The sequence below is a fragment of the Malus domestica genome, chromosome 02 (assembly GCF_042453785.1).
Source record: "Malus domestica chromosome 02, GDT2T_hap1".
NCBI classification, from domain to species: domain Eukaryota; kingdom Viridiplantae; phylum Streptophyta; class Magnoliopsida; order Rosales; family Rosaceae; genus Malus; species Malus domestica.
Window position 1 is genome coordinate 9746668 of NC_091662.1, and position 15285 is coordinate 9761952.

Consider the following 15285-nt stretch of genomic DNA (forward strand, 5'->3'; position numbering starts at 1 on the left):
TCAACATAAAAGGCCAATCACAACACGACATGTGTCAAAGTCAAAACAAAGCTAAAGACTCTCTTCTATAAAAGGAGATCATTCTCTCACAATATTTCCTAATGTCATTTGTACTAAATCATTCACTGGAACTCACTAAATGAGAGCTTGAACCTATGTATTTGTGTAAACCTTTCACAATTAATGAGAACCCCGCTACTCCGTGGACGTAACCAATCTGGGTAAACCATGTACATCTTGTATTTGCTTCCCTGTCTCTATCAATTTATATACTTATCCACACTAGTGACCAGAGCAATCTAGCGAATGTCACAAACTTAACACTTTCTGTTGTACCAAAGTCCTTCCTGATTTTGTGCATCAACAAAGTGGATTACTCAACTTACAATGCAAGCTAGAGTTGCAGAATTACCACAAACTCCTAAAATGCTAATGCAATTCGTTGTATCAGCCCATTCACTATCCAGAATGATCTCTGCCAGTTAAATGTTGCCACTTAGCCCGGATACCTTGGAGGATGGCATAAACGAAAAGACATCAAGAAGCTTCGCGCACTTCAATCCCCATTTGACCGTCAAGAATTCAATAAGACGATGCCCACTGCATATTACAAGATGTGCTTTCAAAGAGTAATAAAAGTGAAAGAGGATCATTTACAGCGTTATCTGCATATTACAAGCGCACATGTTTTAAAATTAGAACAGCATTAGAAGCACACACTTTGGAGCAGAAATGTCACAGTGGCAAAGAGGTCATCGAAGGCTTACCAAGGAGAATAAAATCCAGTTTTGGCTTAAGTTCAGTGACAGAGAGGACGTGGAAAAAAAGAAGATCGCAAAACACAAAAATCAAAGTCGATAAAAATCCTACCACTAGCATCATACAATACATCAGCGCCAAGAATAAATTTCGGGTGTAAACTGAATGTGGATGCATCCCAAGCTCCCCATGTCAATCCCATTACCTGAAAAATACAAGTGAGATAAAATTAACATCATCTAATTAAGTTGTGTGCAAATAAGAATCGGCGATTAGCCTGTTGATGGCAATTACATTGCACTTGAGTTTATTAAGGTCAAGCATTCTTCTCATGTTGTTCAGCACCTGCAGATTCAAAACAACAATGCCGTTAACCGCTAACTATAGTCGTTAAACGCTAACTATAACCGTTAAAAACCGAGACATTTCTTGGAGAGCAAATAACAAAGTCGGGTCTAATTAACTAAATTAGTACAGAAAACGAAGATTCTTTATCAATTTGAAGGTTCAATCGAGATCAATACAGGCAGTTCATACCAATAATCATACTTTGGAAGTAAAAAATTAACGGTAAACATAAATTATTACAGGAGTTTTAAGCACAAATGGAAACACTATGCACCAAAAAGTTTTTCAAGTGCCCATTTTTTCACAAAAATGGGACGTTAAACTCATTAAAACCCGAAAATTTCCACTACCCATTCAACTATTTGATCCAGTTTTTCATCAATTTCACACTCTTTCGAGCGTAATACTTTTTAACCAATGTATTCTCTTAGGGAGAGTGACTGGTCTCAAGCCATTGGTGTGACTGACACCAAGACACGCATGTAGGTGCTTAATAGAGAATGAGTCTGCTGAACGCGATCAACGACGAGTTCTCATACTCATGGTTGGGATAATGCAAAGTAGTCATTTGACCTGAGACGGATAGTTAATCATGTTCAATAACCTTAGTTACAGGGACATTCATTTAACTTTTGGTTTCAAATTGTAGAAATACGGCTTTTCATTATTTCTTAATATAAGCTTTCATTACAGCTTCAGTTTCACATCATTCGTCATTGGATTTGCTATATAAGTTTTTAGTGAGAGAATCTTACTAGTGAATTGTTAAAAGGTAGGAAGAGAGAATGCGGCCTGCGAATTTATAAACTAAAGTTCAGATGCATTTTCTGTGGTATGGGGTGTCCGAGAGAAAGGGTTTCAGGGATTAGGTTTGGGTGGGATTTCAAGGATTAGGTTTGGGGTTTTGTTTGTGCGATTTGTAGAGAGATATGGAATTGCAAAGAGAGATATGGAGTGTCTGAGATAAGTGTGGGAGGATGTAGATGTAATGGCTGCCTTTGTTACATTATGATTTATGTTTTTTGCTATAGAGTCGAAGATGTCCGGTCTTAGAAAAAGTGAACAGCCACGCTCTCCGTGATCGAATGTTGCACACCATGCTACATATTTTTTTATTAGAACATCTGTGCTTGATGACTTACATGCGCAAACATCATTTTTTCTGTGTTTTGCTAACTGCTAAGTGAGGTATGTAGGCTGCAAGGCATATATTTTACCATCTTAATTGTAGGGGAAAATATGTGTAAACTGCAACTTGCTTCTGTTTCTTCAGTTTTGTATGGAAACAGACCTTTTGCTTATTTTTGCCTTTGAACAGTTGTGATTACAAAATTAGCTACTTGAACAAGTCCTCAACACTTTATGTTTTTAATTACCTATTGAAATGGTTGCCTACACTGTAGGACACATATTCTATGTGTGAACTATTTGTATCTTCTGTTTCTTAAGGAAACAAAACTTTTTTGGAAACCATCTCTCTTTAATCAAAGACGTTTAGGGCATGTTTGGTATTTGATTTGGATCCAATGTGTTTTACTCAAAAACAAGTTTTGAGTCACAAATTTAAAATCTTTGTTTGGTAGTGGATTTGAATACAATTCTCAAAACCATAACTCAAAAATATCTGAAAACAAGTGCTATTGGTTGAAAACACAAAAAGTGTGATTTTAGACTTTTTATTTTATGGATTATCACTCCTGTCTCTCTCTCTCTCTCCCTCTCCCTCTCCCTAGCTCCTCTCTCTCCCATTTGATGTACTCATTTCCCTCTTGCCTCTTCAATCCTCTTTTCTCTATTGCCTTTCCAATCCCTTCTCGCTTATATCCACCATAGCCACCACCTCTATCATTCTCCCTCCGGCCAAGACAAATTGATCTCTCCCGCCTCTTCAATCCTCTCTTCTTTGTTGCCTTTTCAATCTTATCTCTTCTCACTTGCATCCACCATAGCCATCACCATAGCCATCACATCTTCCCTATGGTTGTTGGATCTTAGGTTTGAGACCGCCAACATGATTAGCCTCTGTCAACTCGAGTTTGGAGTAAGAAGTTGGTAAATAGCCAAAGGAGCTAGGGAAGTGAGGGATGCGGTGGTCGGGGAATTGGTCTTTCGCCACTGAGGATAGGAGGGATGCGGTGGTCGGGTAATTGCTTGGGCTGGGCTTTTGACTTTTTCTGCTTGGATTAGTTTTGAGAAATTGCATACCAAACAAGGTTTTGAATTTAAAACTTTTAAATCAAAACATGTGTTTTTAGAAAAAATTAAAATTTTGAGTTTCGTTCTCAAGTTAGATACAAAACAGGCCCTTAGTTTCTTCCCACTCATTATACAATGTGTTTACATGCCAACTCACTTGAATGTATAAAAGCGAAATTGCTTAACTTATCGACCCCATTCACTCATGTATCCCTCTGTTTGTTCAAAATTGTGTTGAATTTATTCAACTTAAATGTGTTTTATTCATCCGATAATGCTTGAAACAGTTGGTTCGCGCAGCAACGCGGGCGTAATTTCTAGTTAATATCAAATATAAGGATAAGTGATTGTGAATGTAGTAACTATATAAGATGAGTTTGGAGTCTTGTTCCTTTCTTTTTTGCAATGGAGTCTTGTTCCTTTCTTTTTATGACCAATGGAGTCTTGTTCCTGTCTAGGGTCTTATCTTGGTCCTACGTTGTATGGTGAAGAATTAACGTTCTCATGGCTGAAGGTTGCACCAACACAATCACACATAAAGTTTGAAAGTAATTTGACCTGAGAAGTTGCGTATGGTGGTAGGCATTGGAAAGTTTGGGATTATGGTTTAATTAGTGAGACAGCTCAGCTAAGCACCCGTACTCTTCCTTCACGTTCTCGATGATGGAGATGGAGAAGGCCGGCTCGTCCGAGTCGTCCCCGAAACGATGACGCGACACCGTCGTCATATCGGCCGTTTCGGCCGAGTCATTTCCTTCCATAACTCGCCGCCGCGACGAAACTCGTAACAGAGGGAACGAAGTGGGTTGGAGAAATTGAGACTCGAGTCATAAATATGGGCCTACTAAATAATCTCTACAGGCCCAACAAAAAAGGCCCAATTAAATTTATCCGAAAAACCGAAAACCAAAACCAATTTTTCAAGTCGATTTTCGATAGCGCTTTCTCGAAGCAATCAGCCCCAGAACATTCTCCGTCTTCTTCTTCCTCACTTTTCTGCTCCACTGAGTGAACTCGCCTAACTCGCTAACTCAGAGCTCGCCCAGCCCTCCCATGGCATTTGCTCACTACCCAACATCCATTCGCCTCCAAGCCTCAAAGCACCCAAAGACTTCGATTCTGAAACCACCACCTCCTTCTCCTTCCTTTTCCTCCCTTCCTCTTCCCCTCAAACCTCGGAACCTCTCCTTATTTTCAAGGCCCCGAATTCCGGGGCATAAGGGTAATTACACTTCTCCGCCGTCGGCGCAGGCGGAGCCGCAGGGGCCTCAGGTGAGTTCAGCTGCGGACGCCTTCACTAACTTCAAGCATCTGCTGCTGCCCATCACCGACGGGAACCCATATCTCTCCGAGGGCACAAGACAGGTAATTTTCGCATTCAATTTTGACCCGGATAAATTTCGTGGCTGCCATTGTGTGAGGATCCAGGTAAAAAGTTTGATTTTTTATTTTTACAGGCCATAGCTACGGTTGCTGCTTTGGCGAAGAAGTATGGGTCTGACATTACGGTTGTGGGTATGTTTACTGATGAAATTTTACGAAACCAAGCGTTACAGATAGAGCATTTTTTTTTACTGTACAGACCCTTTTGGAATTGATTCAGAAATGTAGTGTAGGAATATAGAACTTTGTGTTGTTTTGCAGTGATCGATGATCAGCAGAAGGAGTCGTTGCCGGAACACGAAACCCAGCTTTCGACTATCCGTTGGCATCTCTCCGAAGGTTTGTGTACTGTCTTGTGTGGAATTGGGAAGGTTTAACTTACATGAGGAGTATGTGAGGAAAGGGAATCTTAATTTTCGGGGATGATTGATTAGTAGAGAACAAAAACATATATACTATATGATTGTGTAGATTCCGTTATGTCGATTGAGTTTCCATCGGTGAATTGCAATAAGATGCATTTTTTTTCACAAGTTGATGTGATTATGCTGCTGATGGAATCAAAACATGTACAGGGCAGAATGACAATGAAAAGGAGTCATATTTCATTACGGAAAAAAAAAGGCAACGGTTTTCTAGTTGATAATTCTTTGGAATTACTGAAACCGCATTTTATTCGACCTTGAGTACCAGAGTCGTTAAAATGACTTGAGTCGCTCACCGTAGAATCTATATTTAGTGATGAGGTGAGGATTGTGATACTGAATGTGAAGTTGTTTCGAAAGTGGCCAAAAGTTAGTAAATTAAGATAAAATTTGATGGTTGAAGGGGGTTCAAGTACTAGGAAAGGGTTGAAGCATCAAATCTTGGTTAAATTTGGTTATTTTGTCAAAAATGCTTGAAAGTAGAAGATGAGGATCTGGGAAAGTGGGCATTGTAGATGGCTTCAACATGTATTATTGTGTTGTAAGAATATTGTATCGGTTTGCTGACCAAGTTTACTACTTAATAGAATAGTGTGCGTGAGGTTATGTATAGTTACATCGTTACACTTGTATGACAATTTTGGTTGTTTATTTACTTACTTACTAATTTTCTGTATGCACATAACAACATATTTGGCACTAACATTATTTTTAACCGTTATAATTACTGATAGGTGGGTTCCAAGAATACAAGCTGTTAGAGCGACTCGGGGAAGGGAACAAGCCGACAGCCATCATCGGCGAGGTTGCTGATGACCTGAATTTGGATTTAGTTGTTATAAGCATGGAAGCTATTCACTCCAAGCATATCGATGCAAACCTGCTTGCTGAGTTCATTCCTTGCCCTGTCATCCTTTTGCCGTTATAATTTGCTATTTCAACTGTAAAGTAATCACTTCAAACTCAAGCTCCTTTCTAGTTTACAATGCCAGTTTCTTGTGACCGGATTCTATGACCTTTTATTTTTGTTTTCCAAGAAAAATCAATAGAGAATTGAAATTTTTGCTCTTAGGAATCGCGGATCATTGTTATTTGTCTTGTTTATTGGGTATGCTTATTTTTATACACCTTACCGTACAAAGATAGAAGACAGTAGCTAAGGTAGATGTTTTTTTGAATTAGATTAGCTCGAAATTACAGGATCTGTCCTTGTTATGAACAAGTGCTTTTCGAGTCCTAAGAATGTAACAAAATAAGCCAAGCAGAGTGCTTTTGACTTGCTTCACCTAAATTTGTCTTTGATATTTGAGGATTTGACTTGAATTTGTCTAGTCTACTTGAAATGACCCTAAGAAAAACGATAGGAATTCCCAAGGGATACACGTCTCTGTGTCTCTCCCATCACATGATTAGTGATATGCGATGAGAGAGGTTTACACAACATGTGATGGGTAAGTTTTCTCGATAAGAACAGCCACTTCCCCACTGGTAATAGTGAGAGTAATAGGTGGGTAAATACGCAAAGGGAGAAGCCGACAGGACAACATACACCATGCTACTCTGTTTAGGTGGCGGGGTTACTGCGGAAAGATCCCAAGCCTTTAGTAGCTGATGCCCTTGGAACATGCTGGTGATAGGCAGCTGCTAACAGAGCTCCAATAAATGGCCCAACCCAAAATATCCACTGCTTGACACCATTAAAGTTTAGAGGTCATAAAAAAACGTACAGAGAGTGGTGCTTGACGCACTTGCCTACACCAGAGATTCCGGCTGTGCAGTAAACCAGGACGAAGATCATACCGCCGAAGGCCAAAGAAATGCCAAGAAGGCCGACGCCGTCGCACTGGTTTGCTTGCTTCTTGTGACCGATGACCGTGGCAACTGTGACGTAGAGGAAGAGAAGCGTGGCAACAAACTCTGCTATCACAGCTCTGAAGAACGGCCAGCTTTTGAGCTCTTCCATGTCCAAGAGAGGAACCAGTGGTGGCTCTACGTAGTCCTTAGACATTTCTTCTTCTCCTCTCTCTTGCTCTCTGGTTTCTAACTATCTATTTCCTCGGGGTAAAAGATGGAGATTTTATAAGGATTATAAGGCCATGGCATAACGTGTGCAGTACATTGTTGATCAGAAAGTATGGTATTTTATATCATGAGATCATGTGACATTTTCATTGAGAGTTTGTTGTCTAATCGATCCTTCTTTTTTCTTCTTCCTTTTTTTATTTTTTTTTTGCGTAACAGTGTTATTAATTTACATATTATAAAATATCCAAATGAAGAACTCAGATATTACGATTGCTAACATTCCTTTCAATGCCCGAGAGTTAGCGATAGAAGTGGAGGCCATATCAAACTAATGACAATAATAAGTCTCAAAATGAAAAAAAGAAAATAATAAGTCACCATCTCAAGTATTTTGGGTCAACGAATTGAAGTCATATAATCATATGAAATATGTAGTTTGGTCAGCCCATGATGACACGTTCGATATGTCGAGCTTGCCCAAGAGTAATTCGAGCCCAATCAACAAACCAGCTCAATTTCAATTCGAATTCAATAAAGTTTACCACAATTTTAAAAAGTGAAAATTTTTAACGCGACAAATTATGATCAGAAATTTAAATTTGCTTACAGGTTGTAGATTGACATGAACATGATACAGATACCGATTGCCACCCCTACGGGCATCATCTTCTTAAATTAGGAAGATAAAAAAGTGAAGATATGTTACCAAATTTTGAGATATAATTGAGATGCACTCCCAAAAGCAACCTCTATATTCCATGATGTATTCACGCCACACGTCGCACTCCTACTGGATCACAAAGTAACTTCTAAGTGAATGGTAGGATTAAGAAGATGGATCTCTTCACTAAAGTTACCGAATCAAGTAATTTGGATTTTTAAAATTTCATCAAACAATAGAAAATTATTATGATTTTTAAGAGATGAAAACATTAGAGCTATTGGATAAAATTTTAAAGATTCGGATCATTTTATCTGGTGATAAGAAGTTGGTAAATAGTAAAAGTAGATTAAGTAGTCACAGTCGTATTTACATTCTGAATCTCATGCCCCTCCCCGCGGGTACGCCATAGGGGTATTTTTGTAATCTCACGTAATCTAAAACCTTAGCATCCAGGAAATCCCAATAGCGCAGCTGCGAAGAAAGGCACTATAACCGAGAAGAAACAAAACAAACACACCACTGCCAACAGAGAGAAAATCTCCAGAGAGCCGTCTCTCGCTCCTCCTCCCCATTCTCTCTCCTCTCTCTTCCTCCGCTCTCTGTCTCTCTCCGGTCTGCGATCCCGATCGCCCCAAATCTTTGGAAACCCTAATTTCTGAACTCGCACATTGCTCAGAAATTTTCGATCACTCTGTATTTTATTAATCCGCTTTTGCCCCTTGTCGTTGATCAAGAAACTTGTCGACGTCGCTTTCGCAAACCCTAGCGTTTTTGTTTGGTTCTTGTTATGGCTGCGATTAACGCCGCGAACAAGGGTAGCAACACTGAAACGGCGCCGTCTGCGACCGTGCAGTCGCCGCGTAACGTCGGCAAGAGTGTCAGCAGCCCGACCCAATCGCGGCGCGCCACTAGGGCTGTCTCGTCTCCTTGGACTCAAATCGTTCGGGGCGAATCTGAGCCGATTGCGGCCGTTGCTTCGTCGCCATCGGCGGCTGTGACTGAGCCAGTTGTCGCCGCCGCGGCCCCTCCGTCCCTTCCTTCCTCTTCTTCGGTTAATCAGACTCAATCTAACTCGTCTTCTCAGTCGAATTCGTCTTCTCCTCCACCGGTGGAGGAATCGGTGGGTGAGGGCTCAGAGAACGGCAATGCGGGTAAGAGGCCAGCTTGGAACAAGCCTTCTAATGGGGCCGTTGAGGTTGGGTCTGTAATGGGAGCTGTGTCTTGGCCTGCCTTGTCTGAGTCGGCTCGGGCTTCTACCAAATCGTCTTCTGAATCTCCCAAAGGTGTATCAGAACCCTCGTTGTTGTCTATCTCCGTATCGCAGGTTTCTTTCTTGAATCTTTTTGCTATTGTTTGGTTGCTGAGAAAGTTGGGAACTGAATCAAACTATATGCAACACTTTGGGTTTTTTCTGATATGCTAATTTTTCGTTGAAATTTACCATAATCAAGAAATGCACCATTAGCTCTCTGCATTCGAATGGCGGTTTGCTGATAAATTTTGGGTAGATGCAAATAAAAAGAAAACTTTTGGGTAAATGGATAATCAAAAGATTCTTATGCATTGAGAAATTGAAGGAAAATAAGTGGAAGGAAATTTGAAGAGTTGGTTCTGATTGTTTGAGACATTAAGAAATAAAATTTGATTAGAAATGATTCACCTTGTTGGAGCCTAACAATGTAGTGCGATGATGGCATACGGTTTTTGTATTTTTACATGTTCAATATGCTGGATTTTATGTGTTGTATGTGCATATGTACATTTATATTACTTATTGTGCTTTGATGTAGGGGACTGGAACCACACCTACCTCATCACCGAAACAAGGGAATCCTTCTACTCCAAACCATACTGGACCTACTCGCCAAAAATCGATGAAACGAAATAATTCAAATGCATCCTCTAATGGCGGTGCCCCCCTGCATCAATCATCTGCTGGTCAAGGTGTTGAACTGCCTTCAAATAACCCATCTCCCAAGGAGCATACCCCTAGGAATGCATTTGGTTCACAATCTCACAGCAATAATGATCATCCGCAGCAACGTAACTCCTTCAGGAACCGAAATGGTGGTTCACATCCTCGTGGAGAAGGTTCTCATCATAACTATAGGCGGGATCAGGACCGTGGAAATCAAGATTGGAACACTCATCGAAACTTTAACAATAGAGACAACCACATGCATTCTCCAAGAGGTGTTCCTAGGATGATGAGGCCTCACCAAACACCACCTCCACCACCTCCTAATGCTGCCCAATTTATTCACCAACCGCAGATGAGGGCTTTTGGTGGTCCTATAGGGTTTGGTAAACACTTAGGCATATTCAAATAGAACTTGTATGTGTTTTACATGCGACTTTATCCTAATGTGTTTCTTTTTTCAGATATGCAACCTCATCAACTGGTATATGTTACACATGCACCACATGAACCACTTGTACCTTTTGTTGCACCTCTGAGACATCCCATGATGTTTCCTGCTCCAGATCCTCACCTGCATACTAAGATCATAAACCAGATAGATTATTATTTCAGGTGCTCCTTTCATGTTTGTTTGTTTGTTTACATAAGAACATTAATCATCATTTCCCTTTTAATTTGTTTGATAGTTTAACTGCTTGTGTCCCTTCATACTCATTTATTGCAGTAATGACAATTTAATTAAAGATACATACTTGAGGCGGAACATGGATGACCAGGGATGGGTTCGTATTAAATTAATAGTAGGCTTCAAAAAAGTGAGTTTTTGGGAAACTTTTCTCTGTGGATTTCATTTATTGTGGTGATGATCTGGTCTTTTGTTGTGTATACAGGTGTGTGTTTGTGTGTATCCATGCATACAGGTTTATTCTATATGTTCAAGATTAACTTGTATTTTATGTTTTTAACTTGCAATTCTTGGTGATGTGTAGGTTATGTTTGTCATTGGGATTTGTCAATTGAGCACTTTGAATTATACATTTAAAGAAAGTAAATGAATGAACAACAAATAAATAAAAACAAAGTATAGAAACACATTAAGGAAAATTACTTATGGTATACCAAGTATAATAGCACTTTGTTTGCTATTCTGTGGTGCTCTGTGGCATGCTATTCTGTGTTATTTTTTGTTATCGTTACATTGACATGGGATAATACGTACACGTTTTGAAGTAAGGAATTATTAATGTTAAAGACTGAAAATAAGCTATAGGCTATCAAGCAAATGTTGATATTGCAGAAGAACCATTTTGTGGTAGATTATAGGGAGATACCTTAGGACGAAATGTGGTTTTATGTATTTGATTAAGCAGGAGCATATCTAAGGTTAAAATTTGCTATACTATATTGCCTCCTCAATGGGGTTCTGTTCTTATATCCTGGCCCCACTTTCCTGACCGACAACATTCAGCTTGTACTGGATGCTATGAGAATGCCAATGTTTTAATTTCTCATTTCCTTTTCAGGTTATGAGTTTGACAGACAACATTCAGCTTATACTGGATGCTATGAGAATGTCAACTGTTGTGGAAGTACAGGTAATTCAAGATTCCATAATTTAACGTTTGATGTAATCATGTAATAGAAAAAATGCCGTTGCATCGCTATTTTATTATTTATTCTCCTCCAAATTTTCATTTCCAGCACCCTCTACCCCACCTAGCCCCGTAATATACAGTTAAAAGTGTTATGTGTTTTATGTTATATAACATTCTGATAAGATGACAAATCTTGTGCTGTGTCTTGTGACTGTTTAGGGTGATAAAATAAGAAGGCGTAATGATTGGGAGAGATGGGTAATGCCAGCTGCTGAGCCTCCAAATGCCTCGGGCTCTCAAACCCCTGGAAAGGCCGGTCCGGATATGCTGTCAGCTCATATCCAAAGTATTGCACTGGACGAGAACACCACTAACAACAACAATGTTGAGAACAATAATCAGCCGCAGCTGTCAAGTGGTGATGGAACAGGTCAATTCGGTGTTCAAGCAGGTGCTGATCGCTCTATTTCAGCAAGAAATTAGAGTTTGAGGGATGGATGTGCACAGACGATGCACACTCGTGGAGAGAAATGAACTTGTGGGAAGAGAGGCTTAAAAGACACGATGGTGAATATCTATTTTTTTTTTTTCTTTTTTTTCGAAAATAGTACTACTGCCTTGGCATGATGTAACGTTCTTTCTTGCCTGGCAAATAGAAAGAAACTAAAAAAAGGGGGAAAAGAGAAACATCTAGGAACAGAAGCAAAAGACTAGTTGGGATTCCTGTACTTATTTTTGCTTCGTGTTTTTTTACTCCTGTTAAATTTTATGGTGGCATGGATGGTGCTTTTCTGGGGGGAATTTTTGCTGTCATTTCCCCATGCTGCCCCCTCAGCTGATTTTAACAATCTTTGGGGTCAGACAACCTCCATTTGACGGAGAATATGTGATGATGGAGGGATGGATGAAGGTGTTCGGGGCTTGCCTCTGCGTACTGAGGGGAGAGAGGGTGGCCCTTTGCCGGATTCAGTTGGATGCTGCTACAGCAAAATTTGGCTACTTGTCGAAGGGAAGATGGTCTATCTTTTCGTATGTTCTCACGTACAAAATTATATATTTAGAACTAAATCGACATATAATGTATACCTTTCTATGGATCTTCACCATTTGAGGATTGAGTGCACAAATGGTTCCTGGTGGAACAAACTGATGATGTTGTCCAGGTCGGAACTGGATTGGGGCTGGTACTTCATGTTTATTGCACTTTTTGGAGCTTGTGGATCTTTTCACCTGCTTAGGATCATCGGATTAAGTTTTATATTTTAGTTAAATGTACCTGATGGTATTATTTATTTAATTCCTTTTTATATTTCAGTTGTTGAAATGATCAATTTTCAGTATATCGACAAGATTTGGTCATTTTGTTCTCAATATTTTGTTGATATTTGATTTTGATCATTTCAACAATTAGAATTTAAATTTTTATCATTTTAGTTGAGTCTTAAAAAATTGATACATCTTTTTATTATTTTTGTTCTCAAAAACACATTAATATTTTTATCAATAACAATTTGAGAGATGTGTCAATTGAACATCTTTTGCTTTTCCTAAATCACTCAGATCAATTTGCTGCAGATGCATGTCCTTTTTCCTTGGATTTGGATCCCATCTGGATTCAAATTGTAGGAATCCTAGGGATCTTCACATTTTAGTTATTTATTGTGCAGTAAAAAATTATTTAACTATTTTTTTATTTAAAATTAAATACAAATAGTACATGGCGAAAATTGACCGCACGATGTATTACCGTACCAAACTTTCAGTTTGGAAAAATTCATTACCATTACCGTATTAAATTTTTGGTATACCGAAATACCGAATTTCGGTACGCCAAATAGTTTAGTTGGCATGACATGATAATGGTAATTGCCACTTTGTTTTGTACCATTTTTTTGGGCCAAAATTTTATTTATTTAATTTTTTTTTTTTGTACTTTTACTTCATATATTGTAGCCTAAATTCATATATCATTTGTCATTTACAATTAACACACATAATAAATCAAATGATGCATCAAGATTCATTATGAAAATTAAGGTTACAATCCAAATAGAAGTTAGAAACCAAATCAATAAATAGAAGTTTTCAATCCAAATAGAAGTTAAAGTTTCAAACCAAAGCAAAATTGAGAGTGGATTTAAACTTCAAAAAACAAAAATATAGGGTAAATTACAAAAAAACTACCTCAACTATTGGGTCAACCACAGTTTCAAACTCATCTTTAAAACATCTCAATGTCATACATTATCTTCAAATTTGTTGCAATGACATACCTTCTGTCAGTTTGTTTGTCAATTCCTCTGTTAAATGTTGACGTGGCTTTGAGGCAAAGCCCACTTTCTATTAAAAATTTAATTAAATATTACAAAAATTAAAATACAATTATTAAAATATTTTTATAAAAATAATGTGGGACCCACCCACCTTCTTCCTATCCCACCCGTCTCCCCCCACATTTCCTCCCTTCACTCCAAAACCAGAACCCCACCATGACTTTCCCTCACCCTCATCCTCCCCACTCGATCGCCTTCTTCACCAAATCACCCAGTCATTTACACTTCGATCAAGCCATTCCCCTCCATGCCCGTCCTCCCTTACGCCCCCCTCCGCCGCCACACCTGTTGCTTCATCCTCAACCCTTTTTCCACCGTCGATTACGCCACCAAGGTTTGGATCTGCCCTGTCTGCTTCACTCGCAACCATTTCCCTCCCCACTACGCCTCAATCTCCGATGAGAATCTCCCCACCAAGCTTTTCCCCCAGTACACCACCATCGAGTACGACTCGTCCATCGAAAAACCTACCTCGCCTCCGATCTTTATTTTCGTTGTCGACACATGATCGAGGATGAGCTCTCGTTTCTCAAGTCCACTTTGTCTCATGCTCTTGGTCTCCATCCCCATATATGGAGATAAAGGAGTAGGCGAGTGATGGGGGATGAGGGAAGGGGTGATGGGGGATTTTTGGGTCGGGTTGCTTAAAAGAAGAAGAAGAAGAAATGGGATTCTTGGGAGAAGGGGGTGGGTGATAGGGGCTTTGGTTTTGGTGGTGAAGGAAGGTTGGGAGTTGGGGACACGGGTGGATGGGGAAGAAAGGGGCTTTGGTTTTGGTGGTGAAGGAAGGTTGGGGGTACGTAGGGGACACGGGTGGATGGGGAAGAAGGGGGTTTTGGTTTTAGAGTTAAGGAAGGAAAGGTGGGGGGAGACAGGTGGGATAGGAAGAAGGTGAGTGGGTCCCACATTATTTTTTATAAAAATATTTAAATAATTGTATTTTAATTTTTTTAATATTTAATTAATTTTTTAATAGAAAGTGGGCCTCATCTCAAGCCACGTCAGCATTTAACAGATTAATTGACAAACAAACTGACGGAAGATATGACATTACAACAAATTCAAAGATAAGATATGATATTGAAATGTTTTAAAGATAGGGTATGAAACTGTGGTTTACCCAATAGTTGAGGTAATTTTTTGTAATTTACCTAAAAATATACTATGGATGTGTTTATTTACAATCACTAGCTTAGACTGAACTAGCTATTAGTCCAATATTATGTTTGTCCCTCGCTGGACTAGATTTAAATGAGACTACGGCGGACGCTCTTCGACTAAGTCCTTCGCAAGTTCTTAGCGAAGCCCCCTAACAAGCAGAGGACTGTTAAGACCGTTTACGTCTTCCTCCTTGCATCCTCGTCCAGTAGTCATTCTCGCGGCCTCATCCTCGTGCTGCTTTACCGATTTCGTCGGACCACCCACCGATGGTGATGGTGATGATCATCGAAAACTATACGAGTTCTTGGCTCCGTGCTTCCTCCTTGTGTCCTCGTCCGGCCGTCCTCCTCACCTTTGACTAGCACTTGCTCGTCCTCTTCCTGCACCTCAAAATCCAAGGTCCGCTTGAATTGATTTCACATTTTATGAATTAACCCAATTAATGGAGGGGCTGCGTTGGAGAAGTTTTTGTTAG

General features: G+C 39.5%; 4 protein-coding genes across 5 annotated transcripts; 2 read left to right on the forward strand and 2 right to left on the reverse strand.

Annotated features, from left to right (window-relative positions):
* Positions 1 to 382: 382 nt before the first annotated feature.
* Positions 383 to 4031, reverse strand: LOC103400562 (uncharacterized). Its single transcript, XM_029097936.1, has 7 exons — positions 3925 to 4031; positions 3802 to 3811; positions 1054 to 1104; positions 890 to 964; positions 658 to 665; positions 510 to 600; positions 383 to 394 (listed from the first exon to the last, which is right to left on the reverse strand). The coding sequence occupies exons 1-7, from the start codon at positions 4029 to 4031 to the stop codon at positions 383 to 385; spliced, it is 354 nt and encodes a 117-aa protein (XP_028953769.1).
* On the forward strand, positions 2808 to 6182 carry LOC103455982 (uncharacterized). Of its 2 annotated transcripts, XM_070808029.1 has the most exons (5): positions 2899 to 3250; positions 3762 to 4668; positions 4761 to 4818; positions 4948 to 5025; positions 5846 to 6182. In XM_070808029.1, the coding sequence occupies exons 2-5, from the start codon at positions 4357 to 4359 to the stop codon at positions 6037 to 6039; spliced, it is 642 nt and encodes a 213-aa protein (XP_070664130.1). In that variant the 5' UTR covers positions 2899 to 3250; positions 3762 to 4356; the 3' UTR covers positions 6040 to 6182. The 2 variants fall into 2 exon arrangements, with proteins under 2 accessions (XP_008393825.2, XP_070664130.1); XM_008395603.4 differs by having other exon boundaries at positions 2808 to 4668.
* A 493-nt stretch (positions 6183 to 6675) lies between these two features.
* LOC114822788 (aquaporin PIP2-7-like) lies at positions 6676 to 7119 on the reverse strand. The gene is made up of 2 exons (XM_029097938.1): positions 6895 to 7119; positions 6676 to 6795 (listed from the first exon to the last, which is right to left on the reverse strand). Exons 1-2 carry the CDS (start codon positions 7117 to 7119, stop codon positions 6676 to 6678), a joined length of 345 nt encoding a protein of 114 aa, XP_028953771.1.
* Positions 7120 to 8264: 1145 nt separating this feature from the next.
* On the forward strand, positions 8265 to 12625 carry LOC103455992 (la-related protein 1C). Its single transcript, XM_008395612.4, has 6 exons — positions 8265 to 9124; positions 9591 to 10104; positions 10183 to 10333; positions 10446 to 10536; positions 11245 to 11316; positions 11536 to 12625. Exons 1-6 carry the CDS (start codon positions 8588 to 8590, stop codon positions 11797 to 11799), a joined length of 1629 nt encoding a protein of 542 aa, XP_008393834.2. The 5' UTR covers positions 8265 to 8587; the 3' UTR covers positions 11800 to 12625.
* The last annotated feature ends 2660 nt before the right edge of the window (positions 12626 to 15285 follow it).